We start from the raw sequence: 25,229 nt of genomic DNA, 5'->3' as shown, positions 1-25,229 counted from the left end.
GTGTGTACATATATATATATATATATATATAAAATTTGGGGAAAATGTGATGTAATTTACAGTAATTGAGAGTAAAAAGATTTCTGTAAAAATAGCATAAGTGATATTAATGATTATCTTTGCTTAGTTGTATTGCAAGTTTTATAGTGTTGAGTTCTGTAAAATACATAATCTCTACTATCTCTACTATGTTTTCTTAATATTAGACAGCTCTTCTAGTGTAATTAACATACTTCAACTTTTATCTGTATCTTTTATGGAAATAAAATTGTCCATTCCTACTTATAATTAAACCAGTCTATTTTAACAGCTTATTTACAGTGTTGATTATTTGAATTTTTATGTATAGTAATATAAATTCAACAGTGAAGAATCGTTCTTCTCTTCTGTCTTGTGTCTGTAAGATGCATTAGAGTAATTCTTTTTCATAGGAAATGGGTCGACATGACGATCTGTGGTCCCTGTTTTACATGTTGGTGGAGTTTGTGGTTGGGCAACTACCTTGGCGAAAAATAAAAGATAAGGTAACCTGGAAGTGAAACCAAAGAGCATGAGTGAAATTAGTTATGAATTGCAAGCAAGTGCCACAATAAAGATTCCACAAAGAATCACTGCTTTGTTATTTTAAACATTATTATTTTGAGTGTTTTCTGGTATTCTTTTTCCTGATCTCATGGTAGAAAGTACAACCAAGCCCTATGAAATGGTTTAGTGGGGAAGTAGGCATTTCTTGTTTGCTGATGAACAAACATCAATTAATATGCAGTACTCTTTTGTCACTTATCCTAGGTGAGATATTCCAGGAAACAATGGTATTTAATTAGCATATTACTATTACTTTTTTCAATTTCTCCTGAAATTGTACTGAAACAAGGTTACTCCTGTAGTGTGCTCTATAGGTAGCTTTTTTTGGTTTTGATTTGCTCATCTTACAGTATGCAAGATTTACTGCTCTTCTATGATGTACTGCAGTGACAAATTGCAGACCACCAGAAAGCGATTGGGCTTCAGATGGTGCAACAAGATATTTTAACCTTTAAAGCAGGCCCTTTAGAAGGATTGAAATGTCTAAAGACATCAGGTAGCATTCAAGCACAGAAGAAAAGTGAACAGCTTTTCATATTCAGTTTGAAGTTAGTATGTTACTTTTGTGTATGTACTGATGGCAATCTCTTATCTTGCTATCTGATTAAGAACTGCCTTCCTGTCTTCCTGGTTAGTATTGTTTTGAATGGCTGAAAGATGGCAATGAGGGTGTGCAGCAGAGAACAAAGGTATGCTAATGTTTTTTGTTATTTGCTCCTAGGAGCAAGTGGGGTCCATTAAAGAGAGGTATGAGCACAGACTTATGTTGAAACACCTTCCTCAAGAATTCAACATCTTTCTGGATCACATTTCTAATTTAGATTACTTTACAAAACCTGATTACCAGGTAAACATTTTCTACTGTTATGAATCTCTGATTTTAAATAGCAGAATTTTATGCAGTTGCAAGTTCAGTTTCCTTTTATGTCATTGTCTTGAGTGTGGCAGTCTCACTTCAGTGCCTGGCAAAATTATGGAGAAGATTATTCTGGGAGTTACTGGAAAACATCTGAAAGGCAATGCAGTCATTGGTTATAGCCAACATGAGTTCATCTTTTATGACAAGGTTACCAACATAGACACAGGAAGCCAGTTGTGGATTTCAACTAAACTTTCTGTTTCTCACAGAATCCTTCTGGACAGACTATCCAGCATGTATCTAGACAAGACATAATGTGGTGGGTGAAGAGGGAGACCTTTTGGTGGTTTACAGCTTCTCTCAGGAAGCGGATGGACAGTGCTGAGTTCTGCTCTATGGTGGCAGCGGCAGAACCTGAGGAAGCTGTGTCAGAGCAGGCTCAGGCTGGGTGCTAGGAGAAAGTTCCTCACTTAAGGGTGGTTGGGCCCTGGTACAGGCTCTCTGGGGCAGTAGTCACAGCACCAGGCTTGCCAGAATTCAAGAAGCATTTGGAGAGTGCTCTGAGAAATATAGTTTGAATTCTGGGGGGCCTGTGTGGAGCCAGGAGTTGGAATCGGTGCCCCTTGAGTGTCCTCTCCACCTCAGACTTTTCTGTGCTTCTAGTGACTATGGATACGTTTCAAAGATGTTATTTTTTTCCCCCATTTTGGAGCTGTGAGGCAGTTAGGTTTCTAAAAATAATTGCTAGTTGCTTTGCAGTCAGTAATCTGTTAGGTTTGGATGCTATGCTCATATTCTAGGCTCCACTGAGTGCTTTGTAAGTTAAATTGATGAGATTGTTTTATAGTGATAATCACTCAGGCAATTTTCAGAAATCTTGAGCTCAGCACCCTTGATACTTACAGCTGAATCATGACATGAATCCATGCTTATTTTTTTTTTCCTCCTACACTTAAGTGTTGCCTACAGAGGTCACTAGAAAACTAAATAGTCATTTTTCTTCGTTGAAGAGAGTACTGCTTGCTGAGATCATGTATCTTAAATTTGAAATATTGCAGAAATGATAAATAGTAAATATATGTTCCTGGAAAATTGTTACTCAGAATCATGAAGAAGGAATATGCTAAATTATTATTGGATGATATTTCTAAATTGTTTGCTCTCTGTGACAAAAATGAAGCTCATTAACTTTTTCCTTCATTTTTAGCTTCTCATGTCTGTGTTTGATAACAGCATGAAAACCTTTGGGGTTATTGAAAGTGATCCTTTTGACTGGGAGAAAAGTGGAACTGATGGCTCTCTGACAACAACAACAACTTCAACCACACCTCAGTTACACACTCGTCTTACTCCAGCTGCAATTGGGTATGTATGCACATTGTGTATGGTCACTGAAATTAATTCTGATGGAATGGAAACAATTACTGAATCTGAGAAAAGAAAAAACTTACATCAGTAGTTTTTTAGTAAAAAGCTGAAATTGTCTTATCTTTATGCTGTGTTAGATAAAGCTATTCTAGCTACATAAACACATCGATTGCACCAGGCATGGTTTTTAAACCACACTTAAAACAAACAAACAAAAAAGCAACACAATATTTGATTAGAACCTATAGAGTTACTTTTGACTGGTCTATGGTTAAAAAGGAGTTTATTACTTTCATACATGTGAATTATTTGTATATGTAAGATATTTTCAAACTTTAATGTTTGTTCCTATTCCAGAAGGTACTAAGAGGAGAATGTTATTCTAGTTACTGTGACTTGTTCTATGCAGATACTAAGCAACTTTTGAATTCCATGAATTCCATTTGGAAAAAAAAAAAAACAACCAAATAAAACAAACAAAACCAGACATTTACCAACTGAACTGTATTTATAGAGGATTTTAATCCAGTGATAGAGGAAATCGTATTTATCCAGTGCTCTGTAACAGATAAGATCTCTAACACTTTTTCTTCAGAAATTACTTTAAAAACCAAGATGCAGCTTTTTAAGTGTTTTTCACATAATTAAGTTTTTTCACTTTTCCAATATTTTTTCTATTTTTGCAGAATTGCCAATGCCACTCCTATCCCAGGAGATTTGCTGCGAGAAAACACAGATGAAGTATTTCCTGATGAACAGCTCAGTGATGGAGAGAATGGTATTCCAGTTGGTGTGTCACCAGAGAAGCTGCCTGGGTCCCCTGGGCATCAGCGTTCTCAGGAAAAAGATGTTTGGGAAGAAATGGATGCAAACAGGAACAAAATAAAACTAGGGATTTGTAAGGTATTTGCAAATCTGTATGTTGAAGATTTACAAACAGTTTCCTGTCCTCATGGTACACAGTAGAATATCGTTAGTAATAAAGTCATGCTAGTATGTATTACACAGAGTGGTCTAAGAAAACAAGACATTATGGTAGAGTTCACACGTTTTATTAGACCAATCTATATACTATAAAAAGTAGACAAGCTTTTGGGCTTTTTCAGTCTTTATGATGAATAATTTGCTGATGTTTTTGAACTTGAGACTCTTTCTAACTTATTCTGAGAATGTAGTTTACTATGAGAGTGACATAATTCACGATGTTATTGGTATAATTTCTTAATGTGATCATCATATTCATGTTCTTCAGACATCATTTCAATTCTTGCTTGATGTGAGAAACCAAAGCAGATTTTCTGTATTTTGCATAAGTAGAGTTTAGATACAGAAAATACAAGAAATGTTTTTGTGTTATTTATTATTTTTCAAGTTACAAATTAAGATCAAGCATGATTAGTGGTATCCTTTTAACCTTATGTGGTGTTTTTTGTTTCCACAAGATATGGTACCTTTCTACTGATGCGAAGAGATTAGTGGGCTAATCTTTTGGAGATGAAGTTTCTTAAGTTTGACATGTGGTCTCTCAGAAGTGGTTCCTATCTCCTTTGTTCACAATCACAGCATTTCTTGTTTTCAGACACTCTTACTAGACTTCATATTCAGAAAATATAGCTCTTTATCTTGATATAAAAATGTTTTAAACAGCTCTATAGGCATGTGTTACTCAAATGCTCTTTAGATAGAGAGATCTCTAGTTTTCAGGCTGCTGCTGCTTGTTTCTAGAAAAAAATGCATTGTGGTAGACCAGAAGACATGGTGCCTATTTTCAGAGTTGCTGTGTTTATTGTTTTTTTCTTTGTTTTTATTATTCTTTATTTTTACTGAAGAGGGAGAGAGCCAGTTGCTTTGATTTAAACAAATGCAATTTTTGTTAGTTGCATCTGTTGAAATTAAGGATAATAATGATTCCCATGCTTCAAGCTGTGTCCAGCTTGTATACAAGATGGAATGCAGTTGAGCTAAAATACTGTTCTAGGTTGAGCGTCATAAGGGCAGCTTTGGAAACTAATTTTTCTGTATTAAAAACTGTTGGCTCTGAAGCAGACTGAAGATGCTTCTAAGTGACTGGTTTCAAACTTCTATTGAGGAAGATTTTAGAGATGGGTATGAAAAATCAATGTAAATTTAAATATATTACTGTTTGTTTGTTTTTTATTTAGACTCTTGTTTTTAGACATGCCCAGAGCTGTTGCAGTACTACTGGTATATTACTAGACCTTTTTTTGGCTGTTGTGGTTTCATGCTGAAGAGCCCGTTTAAACTATCTTAAATGTGGTGCAAGCTTAAGGACCATTCCATATACAAATTGGCTTACCAATGGATAAAATCCTGGATGGTATTCACCTTATAATTCTGTGCCTTCTTCTATTTTGCCATTCCTAGTGTTTTATGCTTTTGTTTTTACTTTTTGCCCAGGCTGCCACAGAAGAGGAAAATAGCCATGGACCTGTGAATGGAATGCTTAATGCACCAAGTCAAGGTTCTCCAGTTCGTGTCCGCTCAGAGACTACCCAGCTGGACAGAGATGTCCCACTGGTTCGAAAGCTACGTTCAATTCACAGCTTTGAACTTGAAAAGCGTCTGACGTTGGAGTCAAAGCCAGACACTGATAAATTTCTTGAGAACTGGTAAATAAATTATTTCTATTTTATCCTTACTTTTTACAGAATATGTTGCCAAGACAGTATAGTCTCTCTACTATTTATTTTAAAAAGAAAAGAAAAAGAAAAAAAAGATTAATGCTAGTATAGAGCTAAGGTCTTTTTTTTAGAAAAAAAATCTTTCATTTCAGGATGATGTTTATTATCTTTTCTTCACTGGAATGGTCTTGACATTTGACAGTCATTTCAGCTCATCTGAAATAGGAGTGATGACGTCAAGTGCTCAGTAGAGCTAACGTGGGGCTGGTTGCTAGGAGATGAGAAGGACAGCTTACAAGAAGCTGAGGGTTTTTTGTTTTGTTTTGTTTTTTAATTTTAACAACATTAAGCTAGAAGTCTACTTTCATGTTCCAGATTTGGTTATACTAAAAAACGTTGAGCCAACACTAAAAAAAAAAACCCACAAAACTGTTAGAAAACAATAGTATTAAAATGGAATTTGAAGGCAGAGAAAGGAAAGCCATATCAGAGCTGATTAAATCAATTAGCCCTCACATAGAAAAAATAAAGGAAAATACAGATGCATTGCAGTCTGTCTGAGAGGCAGTGGCTGAGGTGGGACACAGTAGAAGATAGATGAGATGTTGGCAGTGGCAAAATCCTGCTAATATACCATTGAGGATTAGGAATTTGAATTTGTTTGAAGCAAGTTAAGCAAAGCATAAGTTTTCAATCAATCTGAAAAACAGAAATATCAATTTTGAAAGCATCTTCTAACTTGTTGGAGAATTCTGCTTATTCTGTTCCACTTGGATTCTTTGCACTGTAGCTTAAATGCAGGTGGAAACCAGAACACTGAGCTGTCAATTGCTCATGATCCTCTCTGCCATTCTCTCAGGCTAATTGCCCTGATATGTGTGCAAATTCCTAAGACCATCTAACAATTTTTGCTTGCCAACAGGGTTATTTTTTTTTGAAGAAGTGGATAATAAACATCACAGTGAAATAATTGTTTTCTTCTCTATATTTGTTTCTCTTTTCTTTAACTTAAGTTATTCAATTTCCTCAGGTTGTGGCTCTTTCATTATAGATTTTTCTAAAATACAACAACAGTTTTTTACATGTCTGGTTCTCATTAACTGAAAAACTATAAAATGTAGCCTACATCATTAGTAACTAATTCAAATATTAATTTCTTTTCTTAAGTTTGGAGAAGAGGCAGAAAGACTTGAATGCTGCAGCAGAGACTGCAGTTGCTGCTGTTCCTCCTCTTCCTCAGAAATCACTTATCCCTGCTCCTGTGACTTCCCGCATGGACCATGTTTGGCACTATGATGAAGAATATCTTCCAGATGTTTCAAAACCTTTGTCAGCTGGTTCTCCAGAACAAGTTGATGGTGTTGTTGGCAATGGATTTGTAGCTGTCAACTTAAGCTCCTGCAGGCAGGAGATTGATTCTAAGGAATGGGTGATAATAGATAAGGAACGGGACTTGCAGGATTTCAGGACAAATGAAGTTTTGGGGCACAAAATGACTGGAAGTCCCTCAGATGAAGAGCCAGAGGTACTACAAGTTCTAGAGGAGTCCCCTCCAGAAGAGCAGCCCAGGCAGGGAGGCTGGGCAGGAAACAGTGTCCATGCCAAGAATCAAACCTCAGGGGGGGAGCTTCTTCTAGCCATGGAAAGTCATCCTGCTTCTGAGCAGCTTACAGACAAATTGGAACTTCTGACAGGAGCTGCGGGACAGCTCCTTGCAGCCACCCCTACAAGTCCCATGGAAGCTCAAGCAGAAGGAGCACTCACTCCGGTAAGACACTCTCTGTTTTATTAAACTTCTCTTTGTTGGCAATTATGTGAGGTGATAATAAGTGAAAATCAATTCATACATGAACATAAAATCACAATGAATGTGCTACAGTTTTTGTTGCAAAGCTAAGTTGGAAATGAAATCCCTAGAACAACACCTGTTCTAGAAGTTAGCCAAGTTATGTGAAAGACTGTGCTTTCCTCAAGGATCTGTTCTTATGACCTTCTGTGTGGAGGCAGCATGACATGCTATTTGAGACAGGTAGGACAGACTACCCTAATCTTCAAAACGCTTGTTATGCGATGTTTGAAAGGTGCTGTGGATTATTATTGTTGTTTTTTTTTTTTTAAAGCATTTTTGTGGTTGAACTAATCTTACCTTTCTTAAAAAGAGTAATCTCCTTAACCTGACATCCCCTATGGTAGTAAATTAAAGTTGACTAAAAATGATAGTTCAAGGTAAAAATATCATGTTGATGCTGTATTTTTTTTCTGTAATACCATCTTCTTTTTTTTTTTTTTTTTTTTTTTTTTTTTTTTTACCACAAACTTATCTGTCCACCATTTATTTCTTACAGCTATACTTGCTACTGCCAGTGCAGTTCAAAGCAAGAGACACAATTATGGGAGAAGGCAATAGCCTGAAGAGGCTATACTGTGCCTGCTGGTTGGTTTTATTACCTCTCATTGTGTACAGCAACTGCTGCCAAAGCTGTAATATTGAGACAAGAGCGTCTCCTTTGAACTGATATAAAGATAACAGTGACAAATACCACAACCCCTTAGGCATGCTGTTATAACCCCCAAAAATTTATGTATCTCATGCTGTATGATTTAGCTTAGCATATGCTTCTTATTGTATTTTGGACCACAAAACCAAACTGGGGAGCAGAGTACAGTTACGTGAAACTAATGTAAAATGTTCAAGATATTGTTGGAATCATACTAAAAATGAGTTGAAAGACTTTGTGTAATTTTAATAGTGAAGTTGATGCTGTGTTTATGAAGCAATAACTACCTTAATAAGATTCAAATATTTTTGTTTAATGTTTTAATGTTTTTCTGCTAATTTTAGTTATGTTACCTGTTACTAAGAGATTGGATCCTGGAATATAAGTTTGGGACTATATATAAATGATTTAAAATAAGTGTTACTAAAAGGGGTTAAAGATGGATGTTCAAATTTCAGTAGTGTAGTACCTTAGCGTAATTTCTAAAGAGATTACCCATTTCAAATGGCTTGAAACCATAGAATGTCAGTCTTTGTAATCTTTGTAATACACCTCCCATTTGGATTTCTAGTGACATTATCACTTAGGAGAAGGTATAATGAGTTATGATCTTCGAGCTTATTCTGAGTTTGAAAATTTGGATAGGTTTTTGTTTGTTTGTTTGTTTCAAATATGCAAGTATTTACTTTAACGTTATAATAAGGGAATGAATGAAAAAGGTTTTAGTAGTAGCAAGGGTGTTTCTGTGTAGGAAACTGAAGGTGTCTTCACACACACACACACACACACACACAATTTTAATTTCCTCTGAGGGAAAGAAATAGCTGATCTGTAGTCCTTCCATTTGCAGGTAATTGTTTTTCAGGATATCGTGTGTAGACAAGTTTTTGTGTTTTTTTTTTTTTTAATTTGTGATAATATCAGTTACATACAGCATCAGTGCTCCTATTAAGAATGTGAGATTGTAGAAGTTCAAGAGGGAAATCTGAGCTCAAAGAGTAAGAGAAAAAATATGTGGAGTACAGTCAAGGATTAAAGGATTAAATGTGATTTCTGTGGGGACCTCCAGAGATCGAGTCCAACCCCCCCCAAAGTTATTATATAAGTTACTGGTTTGGTGATTAGCAAGTTTTGGGCTTAAAAAAACCCTACATGTCCACAAATGATAGCATAATTTACTACGTGTATGTAAAGAGGTAATTTTCTTGTTATCAGACATGGTTTTGCAGTCATACAGAATAGATTACCCAGTAAGTGCCAATTTGATCTGGCTTGGTCATGGGCAGTCAGTTTCTGCTGAATTTCTCATAGAATGCTGGTATGTATGTACTGACTGTATGATTTCATGTTGGCTTTCTGTAGAGTTTGGCTTCAGCAGGACAAGCAGTTCCTGATTTACAGTAATGTCTGCTGGCGTTGAGTTAATTTGTCAAAAGAATTAGAAGTGATATAGACTATTCAGAAAATTATATTGGAGCAGCACTTTGCATTCTATTGCTTTTTTCTTGTTCTTTATCTGGTTTTATGAGTTTAATGCTGAACTTGCTGTGTTGTTGAACCGTGGCCTCTTTAATTTACTATCTTTATATTTAATTGCAGTGACCTCCATATGGTAGATACACAAAACTGTTTGCAACGTAGGATATTTGTCAAGCAGTTATTTCAGGAAAAAAAACAACAATGATGTTAAAGTAATCCAATATTTATCAGCTAATGCCCATTTCAGCTTCTTTAAGTTAGACAACAGTTTGCTCTGGTCACATTTTATTGGCAACCTAGTACCAAATATATATATACATGGTTACAGAAGTTGTTTAATTCTATGAATCTGCTTATTTTTATTACTTAGCAATATCGTTCAAATTAGTATTTTATACATCGAGTTATGTTGTATCAATAAAACTGCTCTTAAATTTTCATTTATTGGAGGGTTTTTAGTTCTGTAGTGTTCATGTGCTTTGTAGTCTCAGTTTCTGTTTTTATGAGGCACTGGAAATAGTTGGTTTTTTCTTCAGTTAAAAGATAGATATGTAGTAAGGGAACTTAAGCTTTAGGATTGACACAAGTGGAAAAATACTTTTTCCTTTGAAAACAAAATCCTGACAGGTGTGCTCTGTTTCCAAGGAATACAGGTTAGAATTGAAAATATCACAACAGGAAATGGAAAGTCATGTCTGGACTTTCCATATTGCTACTGTTAGTTTCCATATCCCTACTGTTCGTGGATTTTCCAAACATAATTGGAACAAAACCCTGTAAGCCATAAACAGTAATCTCACTGACAGGTATTTAGATGGGTTGCCACTTATTCAGCATAGGTAAAGGCCTTAGAAGGGATCAGTTGGCTTCAGAACTGTTCATCAAGTCTATAGGTTTTATTAGAGTCAATAACCAACTTGAAAATGTACTTTAAAATTACTTTATAACACATCGGCTTTACCATTCCTGTTGGTTTTGCTCTTTTCTAAATGTTTGCTTGATATGACACAAGGTGAAGCAGTTGTTGATGGATTTTCCAGGCCTGCAGTATCCTGCAAATTCAGTTCCATGTTTGGAAAATCTCAGCAGAATTGTTTAGTGCTAATCTTACTGATTAATCCCATCAGCTATGGTTCTATACACTGCTATAGTCATAGTTACACAGTCACGTTTGTAAAGCGTGCAGTGGGTGTATCTGCTAAAACCATACTTATCATTGAAAACAGCACTGTTGAATGGATATGCTGAGCGTTTGTGAGGACCAGCCAACAATCAGCCAGCCTCTCTACATGGTGTTCTTGGAACAGACTGTGTTAGTTCATTAAATCTGTCCTAGGTTCAGGAGCCAGCAGGAGAAAGGATGCTCTCTTCTGACTTGGATGTTAGATTTGTTGTTTTTTTTTAAATTGATGGAAAATATGATAATTAGACTTTAAAACAACAACAACGAAAACCCTCTTAAATTATGAGCTTTTACCATATGAGGGAGATTGTAATGCAGTCTTCTAAGAAAATGCAGGACAGTAACAAGAATTACTACAGTATTGATTTCTGAACCTTACTTTTTCCCTGCCATGTTCTCACAGCTCAACTCATCTCATATGCTGCATTTCTCCACTCCAAGAATTTCAAGTCCCATCCTCCGCACCATGAGCCCTATAGCCTATCTGTCCATCTACCCGGACCCTCTGAAAGAGGCTGGTTTACCAAGGAGTCAATCAGCTGAGAGCCACTCCTCTTCTTCCCGCTCAACTGGTCGTAGGCAGCTTCCTGTCATTCCCTGTGGCAACAAGTTTCCCCCTGTCATTCGCATCTCAAAAGCACAACTTCAGCAGGTGAATAAGTCTTGTCTTCATCGAAATGACTGCATTATAGCAGTCACCTGCAAAGTTTTTTAGTTGCTCTGCTGAGTTTGGTACCAGGTGCATATGCTAGACATACTGCTACGCACATCTTACAGAAAACTTCAGAAGATAAGATGAATTAAGAGAACGAGAATCAATTTATTGAGGAATTGAGCCAGCAGTTCTGTTACAAAGATATATGTAATTCCATTTAGAAGTGGTTACTGTGGATCACAGATTACTGTGATCTGGAGCATCAAATATTTCTGGAAGACAGATTCCCATGCACAGAGGGATTTTCTCTTGGAAAAGGTAGGATTAATAAATCTAAGAAATGTATACATATTTTTTTCTTTCAAAATGGAAATTAAAATCCCTCTTTTTTATTTAAAAATGTTCCTGTAATCTATCAATAATAGCAGATGGATTTTGAATTGGGAATGCTTATTAAAATTTGGACTTCTGTAAATTATCCTTACATGAAGGAGTAGGATATAGTCAAAGTTCTACTTAGTTCTACAAAGTTCTGCTTCTAATTCCTCAACAATTCAGGGATTGTTCTACTGCTTACAATATATGTAAAGCAAAGATGACAACTGCTGGATTAATACCTAATGGAAATGTCAATAGAGAAAGCAGAATTTTCATAACTTTGTATTTCCAATTTATTTACACTATGAAAATGAAAAAGACTTGAAATCAAATTAAAGTTTAGCGTAATTTGTCTATTATTAACAAAATTGTTAAGATTGACTTGCAAAGCAGTATGGCATGGCATTAATGCACAAGGCCATAACATATCATCATCATTTTACCATTAATTTTTCATTTGGATTATATTTTATGTTGTCATTTATTTCCAACTTATTTTTCAGTATAAATTTAACTATGTGAATTTATTTTTCTCCATGAAGTGTGCACAGAAGTGTTGATTTAGAAAGTTAACCATCATCATTAGGTACTTTCAAACTTGAGTAGGATCAGTGGTGAGCAATAACAGAGGTGAGTGGCTATTGACTAGGGAAAAGGACTTTGGAGAAATTAATTCATTTAAAATTAAGCTTTGGTGTTAGTTTGTATCCCAGAATATGAAATGGATGGGTATTTTTTTGCTTGTACATCTGCAATTTAAATTTTTCAATTAGGATATATTGCAGTTGTAATTACCAAACTCCTCGTAATACTCGAAGTAGGTTTTCATACAGAATCTTCTCTGGCTTCCTTAGTACCCAACAGCTGCAATATTAAGAGTGGCTCTGAAGCGGTATATTCTTGTCATGTGAAAAAGAATAGGTATTGTGCCAGGTGCTGCTACTGAGTAGTGTGAAAAAGGGAAGGGATGAAGATTATATGCAGGATTCTCAGCCGTCCCTTTCTTCTTATCTGGTAAGTCCATAACTGCTTTGTTTCTTTTCCTTGATTTTTGACACTCCTGGCTTTACTGAGGGTGTCATTTCCAGAGTTTCATTTGCTGTGGAAGCTACAAGCATGTGAATCTTCAGTTTATTTCAACAATGAAAGCCTTATGTACTTTATGGCTCACTGAAGTACTGAAATAATTTTACAGATCCTCTTCTCTTTTACATTTCAGTGGTGTTAGGTACTTAGCAAGTTGGAAACTCCAGCAGCATGAAAGATAAATATGCATGTTAGTAACCTGAAGCTTTTATCCAATTAAATACTAAAAAATATTTTAATACTATTATGTATTATTCTGGATAAATATTTGGTACTGAATATATTTTCATGTATTTACTGCTGCTTGCCATTTAGTTTAGTATCCATACCTAATGAATTGCAGCTCAGAGATCTTCACCATTGAATTTAGTTTCAGGTACTAAGAAGTAAACAGTGATACATTTGTTCCTGAAATAAGGCAAAGGTGTTTTCTTTCCTGATTGTTGATGAGTGAGGGTTCAGAAACTGTGTTGCAGCCTTGTTTGGTTTGATGTCAGATAGATGGGGGGTAATTAAATGTATGTATATTCCTCATTCACTAGAGGAATGAAAATTTTCTAGTTTTCTAGCTATGGTAGTCTTCTATTGTACAGCAGCCAATTTATAATTATTCTAGAATCCAGCTTTTAATGAACGTAGATTCCATATTTGTATGTCATTCTGATGTTTCTTCTTCTTTTCTTTCTTTCTTTTTTAAGTGTTTGGTGAGACATGCCTGGATGTGTTTAAGAGCCATTTTGATGTTGTGCTCAGAGATATGATTTAGCAGAGGGCTGTCATAGTTAGGGTTCTTGGTTAGGCTGTGGCTGAACTTGATGACCTTTGAGGTCTTTTCCTACCTGAGTAATTCTATGATTCTATGTACAAACAGGGCTAATTTTAAATTCATGATTTTATTGCTGTTCATTCTGTTAGGGAATGGTTAATTTGTGTCTCATGTGTAAAGTAGTTGAAATTGGTTAGCACTTTCACATGTATTTTTTTGCAGGTCTTATTTTTCCCAGTAAGGTACCTTACTGCAATGCTTTTAAAACTATGTTATAGGCATATAGTTACATTATTAGCTTCAGAGTACTTGGAAATCTTCCTACACAAAATGCTGTGGAAATGCAAGCCACTGTGTACATATTTATATCCAAGATGAGAAATAATACACTAATCCGAGTTGGAAAATTTACCTTAATTTATTGAGCATCTCACTGGAATTCAGGGGCCTGTGGAGTAATAGTAAGGCAAGACTTGTTGATACATTCAGGGAATAGTTAGAGCAAGTAGGTATTTCCCTTGTATAGTTGGTTTTTTATTTTTTGTTTTTGTTTTGGATGTTGTATCAGCCAGGGATGCACATTAATCTAATTAGATTGACAGAGGGAAAAACAAAAATCCTTCCTTAAAGTTTGTGAATTTACTATTATCTTAGCATTTTCTTTTGGTTGGATAGGTTATTTATATGGGGAAAAAAAGGAATAGAACTTTTTAGAAAAGGATAATGTATGGACTACTAAAATTAGGACAGGTAGAAAAGAGTTCTTCAGTGTTTCTATGTTAACACTGTATAGATTTTGAGAAGTGATTCAATTCCAAATAATTATTACAATTTCTAGTATAACTTGATGTGTTTGCTTATTTCTTACAGCTATAGTTGTTGTAAGCAGTTTCTAAACAGGGAATATGATACATGTAAAGAGTTCTAAGGTTGGTTAAAGCGATGCTGTCTTATTGTCACATTTCATCTTACTGTTACTGTGCTTGAAACCAAAACAGAGTTGAATATACTGACTTCACACTTATATGTAACCTTTAAATCTCTTACTGGCAACATGTAGCCTGTAGATCATCTGAGTGCTTGAGTGAAATCAGCTGTGTTGTGACTACTATATGGAGCTGTGCTTTATATTTGTCATCACACCTGTGCACAGAGGCAAAGCTAGGTAACATAACAGACTGCCAAATGATTAATGGATTTTGCTTTTAGAAGATAAGCTGGGTTCTGGTTACATCTTTGTCTGCGCACTGTACAACTGTAATGCTTTGCTTATAGAGAAAAAGAGTATTTATTAAAATATTGAAAGAGGAAAAAAAGGCTGCTATCTCTGGGTCTGCTTCTGTGGAGAATATCTGTAAAGCACACTTATAAGCAGATTGAGAGCAGCTCGTTTTTTATACGAATCATAACTACTATTGGTGGTGAAGCACTATGGACGTAAGAAACCTGTAATGCTTTCAAACAGATCTTAACTATTATGAGGAGAGATTTTTAAAAAGTGTTTATCTAGGTTTCAGATTTTAAAATGAAATTTCATGTGTACAGTATTGTTATGACTGCATAAATTACTGTTTGTATTGAAGTCATATTAGCACAGTTTGAGTTTCATAATTTCTTCTGACATGTTTGATTTCCCAATGGAAAGTATAATATTCATGGATTGTTTCCCTCGCAAGCGTAACACAAACTTTGGGCAATGCATGCAAATACAGTGCCAATTTTATAATTGGATAGAACAGGATTCAAGTTATTACAACACACACGGGTGGATTCACCATCTCACTGAAAAATCAGAAGGGAGACTCTGAACTTTGTTTCTTGTTGTTGTGTTAGATTTTTTTTTCTTTTTTGAATGCTGCTGTTTGAATTTGAATGATATTTTTGCCTTTACAGAAATCAATTATATAAAGCAGACAGCAAAACTGAAGCACAAATATAGCATAGCAGTAACATGATTTTATGTATTGATTCATAGGAATCATGTTTAAAAATCAGAAATACAGATGCTTAAAATCTGCTTGCTGAAATAAAGGTAGATCTTATGTATGAATTATATGGTATTTCGTGATGTCTCTTTATTGAAAGTGATATCTGGAGAGGAATGTTCAGAATTTATCTCAACAGCAGTGGCTGGACTCCACTGCTGTTGTGAAGAAGAGTATGTTCGTGTGATTGATGGTGTCTGTGTTTCTCATTTTCATGACAAAGGAAGACTGTTGTGTTTTTTTGTTTGTTTTTTTAAAAAAAGAGAGAGAAACCAGCACTGACTCTTACTAACAATATATATATATTACTTTGAAAAGGAGATCTGGTTTTGGTTGTTGTTGTTTTTTTTTTCTTCTTTTGTTTTTTTCTGACGAAATATTACTCTACAGTTTTATTGTTTCTGAAAGTTTTAGGTATTTTCTCTATGGGAACAGACATTAATGTAGAACTTAGCTTCAAATAGATCATTCTGAAGTAGAAAAAATATTCTAAAGTTAGAAAAAATACGTTTTAATGTATTTTTGATAGCTTGATGCTGAACTAAGCTACATTTGGTTAAAGGTTCTTGTATCATTATTATCCTTTTGTGCCTAGTAGCTCCAAAAACATTTTAAGTGCATTTTATATATCAAATATCTGTACCAGTAATTGAATAGAAATGCAACATTTTCTTTACGATCCTCTGTTATCAGAAGGAACCTCTCTAATTTGTAGTGTTTTGCTTTGTTTCTTAACTGAAAAAGCAGGATATCTTAAGTATGCTTGGGCATGACCTCTCACGGCGATCTAATTACCATCCTACTGAAGGTAGTAAAATCTCAATTTAGAAATGCTGATTGAATTGTGTTCCTTAGAGCCATTTGTATTCACTAGCTTTGATACATAAGTCACAGTCCTCATGAAATCTGTAGTTTCCAACTTTCCACAGGAAAATATCATGAAGTGGCCATGCTTCTTCAATGGTTTTTAATCTCTGCATATTTTACACCATGAAAAAATAACCGTGATGGAGTAGAAAATTGGTTTCTGTGAAGACAGAAATGAAAGCATGAGATAAGTGTGATATCAGTTGCTGTGTTTTTACATCTCTGAAGTGTGTGTTAAAGCAAACTGATGCTTTGTTAGAAAAAGACTTTCTCTATGAAACTGAAGAACAGTGTTATGATACTAGCCCATTTTTAATTGCAGTATATATGACAGGAGTATTGTATGAGAGCTATGAAATAATTATTTGGAATTGCAGCTGCTCACCAGTTACCCAACAATTCCAGCAGTTCTATACAACTTAAGTAAGTTTGAAGAATATTCTTTAATTGATGTACATGTTGTTTGGAAGTTTGAAATTAAATGAGTACTTGCTTTGGTACACAGAATGACCAAACTAATTAACCAGTTATTACAAGGACAAACATTGTCTGAAAACAATTGAAGATGCTTCTTTTAGAGTAGTCAGGATTAGCCCCGTGGATGTGTGAGTATAGGGGTTTTTGTTAGAAAAGAACTTCTTTTACCTGTTAAGTGCTATAGGAGTAACTGAAAAGGGGAGATATTTAAAGAATATTGGAATTAGGACATGAGTAACAGATGCACTTAAATAAAGAATGTACACACTGTGTGTTCTCTATCCTCAGAAGATACCCATCACCTTAGAGGATATGAACACACAGTGTGGAAGAGAAATTAAGGAACAGGGAAAGAATTATGAACTAAGAGGAAGGTGGTGAACTGGAAAGATTCAAGGGACTGGTATTGCAGAAGCTACAGGCCTGTATTAACATTGATCGTATTGCTTCCAGGCTGTAGAGCTAAAAATGGATGAAAAGGAGAAGGGAAAAGAGAAAAGACAAGTGAAGTTTGATCTCATAGATACTTGAACTTATATAAGGTAGGAAAGAAGTTCTGAAGATTAAACTGATGAGTTGGGGGAAGCTGCTGCTGCTGTAAGGTCAGATTTCTACCCGCTAGTATTTTACAGTAATCCATATTTATACCTTTAGATCTTTCAGACCAAAAGTCTGACCAACCAAAGACCATTATTTCATTGCTCTTCAATTTGCTGTTCATAGAGGATTTGATCCAAGCATGTCACTTGCTGTTGCAGCCTGTCAGAAGTTTAAAGGAAGGAAAGACTGTCAGATATTATAGAGGATGTCTAAGAGATATTTGTTGTTCTTGTTTTTGTTCATTTTCCTTCTTAACATTCCACTCAGTATATTGTAATGCTACTTGGAGAAAATGCAATCTGATGTACTGCCTCAGAAAACAGAATAAAATTAAGAAATGATTTAGGGAAGACCAAAGGATTCAAGGCTGTGGTGGTGATAATTTCATTTAAGTATTTCAGAATAAAAGGATACATATATATTTTTTGTCAGAATAAAAGGTACATTGTGTGTAAGAAGAAAATTGCAGAGAACAGATTTTAAATGCTGACTTCCAGCTTTCTGGTGCAATCAGTTTATAATGTTATCTTCCTGATTGTCACATATTCCAGGGCTTTAAAAGAAGGCATATGATACAGCAGATTACCGAAAAGGACTAAGACAATATATAGAACAACATTTTCTTCTTAGTTGTGGTGCTCACACCACGTAATAATCTTTGTTCCTCAGGTTCAGTGTTGTGCAAAATTGATGTAATTAGACACTGAAATATTAGAGGGAAAGATTATAGTTTGTAGCAGAAGAAAACAGAGTACAGACGTTACCTTATGATGATGTCAGAGTTTTAGTTTTGCATACTAGGCCAGAAACCTGCTGCAGTGAGAGAATTTGCTAGCTCAAAAGAGAAGTAATGTATCTTCCAGAAGTAAGACCTGGACTTGGGAAGAAGAGTATGTGAAGAGGACTGTTTTGCTGAATGAAGCTAAACAATTTCTATTTGTTTGTCAAGGTAGAACATAAACTCAGCAAATATTAGACAAGCTTGCATAGGGAAGGAAGTAGCTAAAATTTGTGTACTCAGGAATATTTATGAACAGTAGGTATTAGAGGTACTGATGCATTCAATTAGGTAGATAGAGCTTTTTCATTAGTTCTTTTGTGAACAAAGGGTCTGAATTCTGCTTAAATTGAAATTTAAGTCTATTCCTGAATCTGGACCTCAGTGTGTTCTTTGTCTTCTGTATTTGTCTAGAAAGTATTCTGGTTTATTTGTACACTGAAAGTATTCAAACTAATGTAAAATAGTAAAGTGCTTACCTCTTAATCTGGGTCTCTTCCAGGATGTTCCTTGGGAACTGCAGCATTTTCCACTGAGGATGTTCTTGTGTTATGCGATTCTGTCTTGGGATGATAGCATATTTAATTTCCTAATAACTTATATGTATTTTATGAAGTTCAGCAATTATTTGATCATCATGATTCATAGGAATCATTAAATAATGTATTTTGAAGACACGGAGTCACAAATTCAATATAAAGATTGCTTCCTATGATGTTACTGAATTTTTCACTTTTCCTTCTCAAATTTTTTAAGGTAACAATACCCAGGCCTTCTGTGGCATCCACACAGTCTGCTTCAGAGAGCTTTCATTATGGCCACCAGCTAGAGAAAAGAGAGCGGGATGCACAGTCTATGGAACTTTTGTCTCCAAGGGAAACTTTGCCAGGTTTGGTTGTGACAGAAGATGCCACAGTTAGTGGCAGCAGACCAGATTTGGTACTTCATATCAGCCAAGAAGTGCTTGAAAGAGAAGGGTGTATCAAAGAACATGCCAGTGTCCTGAGCAGTGGCCAAGAGGACCTGCCTGAAAAACAGAGTGGGAAACAGGAAGAGAAGGAACTTAAAAAACTTCCTGGAGAAACTGAGGAAGAACTACTTCCAGTGGCTTCTGATGATGCTGTTGTAATGGTGAGCAAAGAACAGAATTCTTTGCCAGGAAGCTCAAAATCTGCAGATGAAGATCCTCTAACTAATACTGATGCTGCTGAAGAATCAAAGCCAAGGCCTGTCTGCTTGGTGCCAAATCAAGATGAGCTTCAGAAGTCAACAGCACTTGAAACACCAGAATTTTCTCCGTCAAGACGGATCAACTCATATGCTGATAGACAAGCAAGCAAAATTGTTCAGGAAAATGGCTTTCATTCTAATAAGGAAGAAGTCCATGCCCAAGATTTGCAATGCCACCAAGTGGCACTTGCTAGTTTTTTGCACCAGGAGGACAAGAAGGAGAAAAATGCTCCCAGAAACGGAGAGTTATTCCACTGCATTTCAGTAAATGAGAATTCTCATCGATCTAAAAAGGACTTAGTTAAATCTCCTTTTGTATTCAGGCAGAGCCGAATCCCGGTTTTAGCGCAAGAGATAGACTCAACATCAGAATCCTCTTCTCCTGTTTCAGCAAAGGAAAAGCTTCTTTTAAAAAAGGCCCATCAGACAGACTTGGTTAGACTACTTGTGGAAAAGAGACAGCTCAAAACTTTTCTTGGTGACCTCTCAAGTGCCTCTGATAAGTCACTGGAGGAAAAAATGTCTGCTGCTCCAGTACCATTTTCTGAGGATGATGTATTATCCTCATTTTCTAAATTGACACTGGACTCTCATTTCAGCAAGCAGACGGAAGATAGTTCTTTATCGCCAAGCAGCCCTCAGTCCAGAAAAAGCAAGATACCTAGACCTGTGTCCTGGGCCACTACTGATCAAGTCAGCGGTTCAAGTTCAACTCAGTTCCTTCCTCGGCCACCACCTGGAAAACCACCTACTAGGCCTGGGGTAGAAGCAAGGTAACACAGTGAAAATAGAGATTGGTTTTCAGGTTGAAAATGGATTTGAGCTAGGCTGCAGTTACTATGCAGCATGTAAATGTGTGGAAGTCCCGTCCTTATTATTTTTTAATTTCTGACCTTCACTTCTCTAAAAAAAATCTTGCTTTATTGGAGAATGAATGAGGAAAGACTGCTAGTCTGCTTCACCAGTCAGTTTTATACATCAATAGATGTGCAGTCAAAAATTCTAAATCTGTCAATCTATAACTAAATCCTTGCCCTTTTTTTCTAATTCAAATGGGATCACTTATTCAGAACTTCAATTATTCACAAACTTATGGAAAACAGTAGAATTTATCATATGCAGCCCCTTTTAACATTGAACCGTCCTTATTGTAGAAGCTTTAATTATTCTTCTTTGGAGAATCCACCCATCAGTATGAATTTAATTAACAGTGCTCTGATCACGGCTAAGTAAAAACAACCAATGGATGACAGAGTGAACTGTAGAAATGCTCCTTTGGAGGTTCTGAATAGAGATAACCATAATCTAGTTTATTCAGTGCCTAAATTACCAGGATAAGGAGAATTATGATTTAATCAATAGTGTGAAATCCTATGAAGGAAGCTGTGGTTTGCTTTGTCATCCTTTGTTTATAGGAGTGTACTGATGGTGGACAGGAATGGATACATCCCACAGAAACAGATATTGTAAGCATTGCTTTTCTGTGCACGTCAGCATCACTAGGAAATTTCACTTTTCTTGTAGATGTTTAGACTGTTTATGTCAGTTTATACAACTGTAATTATTGGGTTGATTAGAATAACATGGAGGCCAAAACCTAGATGTGACCATCTCTACCTTCTTTCTTGTAAAGTTCACATTCAGATGTCTGTTCTTCCATGTAAACTCATCCTTAGTTTCCAATGATACTGTGTCTATTTGAATGTTAGTGGATAGATTGAAACAGAAATATTTTTTCTTCATTTCTTCTTAAGGTTACGCAGATACAGAGTCCTGGGGAGCAGCAGCTCGGACTCGGATCTTATCTCTCGTCTGGCTCAAATTCTGCAGAATGGATCTCAAAGACCAAGGAGTTCTACACAGTGTAAGAGTCCAGGATCTCCACATAGTCCAAAAACACCACCCAAAAGCCCTGTCAACCCCCGGCGCAGTCCCAGTGCCTCCCCTAGGAGCTCTTCCTTACCCCGTACTGCTAGTTCTTCCCCATCACGGGCGGGGAGAACCCACCATGATCAGAGGAGTTCATCCCCACATCTTGGGAGGAGTAAATCACCTCCTAGCCATTCAGGCTCCTCATCTTCTAGGAGATCCTGCCAGCAAGAGCACTGCTACAACAAACCAAGCAAGAATGGCCTGAAAGGATCTGGGAGTTCCTTGTACCATTCCCCAAACACTAAGACTCCCACAGGAAAGAGCAAATCAGCCACTAAGCTTAGCAGATAGGAACTGGGCCTTGACAGGTATAAATCCGCCTCTTAAGTCTGATGCATGTTGTGTCTGTGTACTGTGTATTTAAAAAAAAATAATCAAAAAAGTATATTTAAAAAAAAAAGTGTTGAATCTGCGCTTTTTAAGAACGTAAGCTTCATAAACTATTCATGAGGAAGCATACTTTGTAAATGAGTGGCCAGGCATTGCTTAAGAGCAGGCAGCAAGCTGATCTGGGGGGAGGAGGGATAAAGGATAGGAAAAGAATGACTGGGTAGTCAAAGAGGTGCAATCTATTTAAAGTTAAAAAAAAAAAAAAAAAAGAAAAAGAAAAAAAAGTATTTCCAAGGTGAGTGTTTTGAAAGGGTATTTATTTCTATGTTTTCAGTTTACGTAACTAGAAGATTTGGCCTAATTATTTCAGGCTTGCCTCAAGAATTATTTAAGAAATCCAAAACTACTATTCCCAAAACAACGTCACCACTTAGGAGATAAGTACGGCTCAAGCACGTCTCTACAGTTTAAAAAAGCACAGTTTATAAGACAATGATATTTCTACCTTATCAATCTCTTTCATTTTGAGTTTCGCACATCCAAGTCCCTTAGTGCTCATCTTGTCCCCTGTCTACTAGAGCATGGGTTTGCTTACATGAAGTATCATGTATATCTTGTCCCTTCTTTACTCTGGTGACATTTAAAATATGAATATTAAGAGTTTCTAAGACATTTTTGTAGTGATAATTTGTAGGAATTCGCTTAGTACTAATTAGGATCCAATAAGCTAATTGTTGGTTCCATATCATACACTTCTTTGGGAATCATAAGAGGTTCTACCTTATTAGGTAGGATTTGGAAGAGCATCCTCATCTTAGGAGATGAGAGAAAGAAGTCTGCAGTTCACTGAATGTTGCAGATATACAGTGAATTGCAGTGAATCTTCAAAAAGGAGTGCCTGATCTTTTCCTAAGCAAAATGCAAAAGAATCTTTTTTACTGCTGGCTTTTGTTTTTTCTGTTAGTTATGGATCAGTGAAATCACATTACGTTGGAGAATGGATTATAACCAAGATTTTTAAAAATTATTTTAATAAAAAATGAAAGATAAACTCATTGGGAGGATTCAGGTGACAGAAATACAGCCAATACCTTGAAAAAATCTGAGTAAGAATCACTAGAGCAAAATACATAGAAAACAATCTGAGATATTTTTAATGTTGGGTTTTTGTTATTCTTCCCGAATCATTCTTTGATAGCCAAGCTTTGTTATCTGCCAGTGAAGACCATGGTGTCTAATTCTTCTGTTACGGCTTTTTTGTTGTTGTTTTCTTTTTTCCTTGTTACTTAATAATCTCTTGTGCTCTACAGAATCTCTGTAGAGAACATTGTGATACAGCACTTCTTGCTACATTCGGAAGAGAATACTGGCTAAGAATAGTAACGAGCATGAATGCAGTCCTTAAAAAAGATGCAGCCAGTTCTCCTTGGTCATAACTGTTGTGGAGATACTGGATGTGTAGGAGATTTGTCAGTTGCTGATCTGCTTGCTGTAGTCATATGCCTCTCCAGCCAGCATCTGTGCTTTTTTTATTTAACCTCTGCCAAATGAGTACCTTTGGATTAAAAGGGAATAAATATTTTGTCTCTGAGCTAACACATTCTAATGCTGCATTAAAGCTGCCCTGAAGCTGCACTGAATTTCACTTGCTCTGTCAGACTATGTTGATTTTTCTGTTTCTTACTGTTAATATGTATATTGTTTCTCATACGTAATGTAGCACAGTGTGGAACCTTAATTTCATTCAGGTTTCAATCACTACAGATGAATGCAATAGGTAGGATATACCTGCTTTTTCTGAAAAAAAAACAAAAACAAAACCTGTACCATTGGAAAGTCTTATTCCTTTGTATTATATTGTATAATAGGTGCTATACCAATAATTGCATGTCCTCATGGTAAATTATATGATATAAATATTTATATATACATATATGTATATGCTTATATAAATTCACATTCTTGTTTTTCACTTGTAATTTATGGACCACACATAATGCATTTCCCCCTGTTAGTTCTGAATACTCTCGGCATTGCATCTCCTATTTCCTGGAGGAAAAAAAAAAAATCTGGAGTGCACAAAATCTGATAACCTTTATACCTTGGAACAAGATTGAAGGACTACTGATTTTTCAACCAGCCAGTGTTTTGTCTTGCAGCTCTGTGTCTTTCTTTAGAATTGTGTGTGCATTTGCATATGAACAGGACCAGAACCTGAAAGGTATTTTTATTTCTTATTACGAATAGGGCTTGTTGATTATTCATTTTTATTTTATAGTGTATGTTCTTAATTGTTATGAATACTCACGATATAGGTACAGTGGCAGTCAATGAATACCTGATAGACGAATGTGACAATTCCATCTTTCCTTCCTGTTTTCCTCATGTCATAAAAAAAAAAAAACAAAAAAAAAAAAGCGAGAGAATATTGATTTCCATTTGTGAAAGTTCTACTCTGGGCACTGCTGGAACTATTTGTTAAGGTGGTATATGGCAGCCTAAGGTTATTTTTTCTCCAGTCTCCCTTATTTTCCATTTTGTTAAGGCCCTTTGAGCTAACTCCTACATTAAAAGGATTTAATAGGTACCAACTTCATGCAAGCTCTCCTGAAATGCTGAAGTTGAGGTGTTTGTATTTTCTCCCTAGTACAACAGAATCTAGAAACAGCTAATTGTTTTACAGATTGGAAAGGATATTAACGCCTAAGGATTTTTTGTGCTCTATCCAAAAATACAGACTTGTCCATTACTGCACTTTACTATGTATGGCAGGGGAGTTAGACTACTTGATCTTTAAACGTCCCTTCCAACCCTAACCATTCTGTGATTCTCTATAAAATAAGCCAATGTTCTACACATTCACCTGTACTTGAACTAATTGCCAATGTAACAGCAGTGAACTATGCCAAAATAGGATAAGAGATCAGTCATGATTGTTAATCCAGGCTTCTTTCTGTGCAATACAAGTTTAAAGGCCTCTATATCACCGAATGCTTCTTGCTGGGAATTCCAAAGGAACTAGTGAGAAAACAGTGAAAATACAAATGGGGGGTGGTTATGAGTAATATGACTTGAATTACCTGCTCTTCTAGACATTTTTATTGCTTGTTGCCTTCTGCCAAAAACGTACAGAATTGCATACTATAGACTAATGTAGCAACTGATTAATGTAGTTAGATAGTGGTCAGCTGATCACCTCATCTATATATTTGTTACTGTAATATTTCTAGGAGGTCTGTTTAGTCATGATGAGATCTGTAAGCTCCAACACTTGCATATGCAACTGACTACCTAAAACCATCAATGTATGTGTGTGACCCTTGTGCAGAGGGGGAATGAAGGATCTATGGAGTGTATCTGCAACAAATTTTCAGGAGTGGGAAGATTTTTCTCCATTGTATACAACATCTACAGTCATTTGCTTAAGCATTCAGCAGCTTGTACAGTAATTTTTAGCTGAAAAACAATGTAATTCAAGGAGCTGTTGCTTTGTGCTCTACAAGTATCCATTTCTTTGGAGTGCAACAGAGC

At 35.8% G+C, this 25,229-nt stretch overlaps 1 protein-coding gene across 3 annotated transcripts in view; it reads left to right on the top strand.

The window, feature by feature from the left end:
• The window catches only part of TTBK2 (tau tubulin kinase 2), a 68,301-nt gene extending 44,186 nt beyond the window's left edge, over positions 1–24,115 (top strand). For 2 of the 3 annotated variants that reach the window (XM_015864700.2, XM_015864699.2), the window contains 9 exons: positions 432–524; positions 1,307–1,432; positions 2,652–2,809; positions 3,499–3,715; positions 5,231–5,442; positions 6,622–7,222; positions 11,018–11,266; positions 18,963–20,209; positions 21,191–24,115. In XM_015864700.2, coding sequence (XP_015720186.1) covers positions 432–524; positions 1,307–1,432; positions 2,652–2,809; positions 3,499–3,715; positions 5,231–5,442; positions 6,622–7,222; positions 11,018–11,266; positions 18,963–20,209; positions 21,191–21,659 — 3,372 coding nt within the window. In that variant the 3' untranslated portion in view covers positions 21,660–24,115. The remainder of the gene's footprint in view (positions 1–431; positions 525–1,306; positions 1,433–2,651; positions 2,810–3,498; positions 3,716–5,230; positions 5,443–6,621; positions 7,223–11,017; positions 11,267–18,962; positions 20,210–21,190) is intronic. The other variant, XM_015864701.2, reaches the window with a different exon arrangement.
• The last annotated feature ends 1,114 nt before the right edge of the window (positions 24,116–25,229 follow it).

Source organism: Coturnix japonica, chromosome 5, assembly GCF_001577835.2.
Source record: "Coturnix japonica isolate 7356 chromosome 5, Coturnix japonica 2.1, whole genome shotgun sequence".
Classification (NCBI taxonomy): Eukaryota; Metazoa; Chordata; class Aves; order Galliformes; family Phasianidae; genus Coturnix; species Coturnix japonica.
This window is presented reverse-complemented; position numbering and strand designations above follow the sequence as displayed.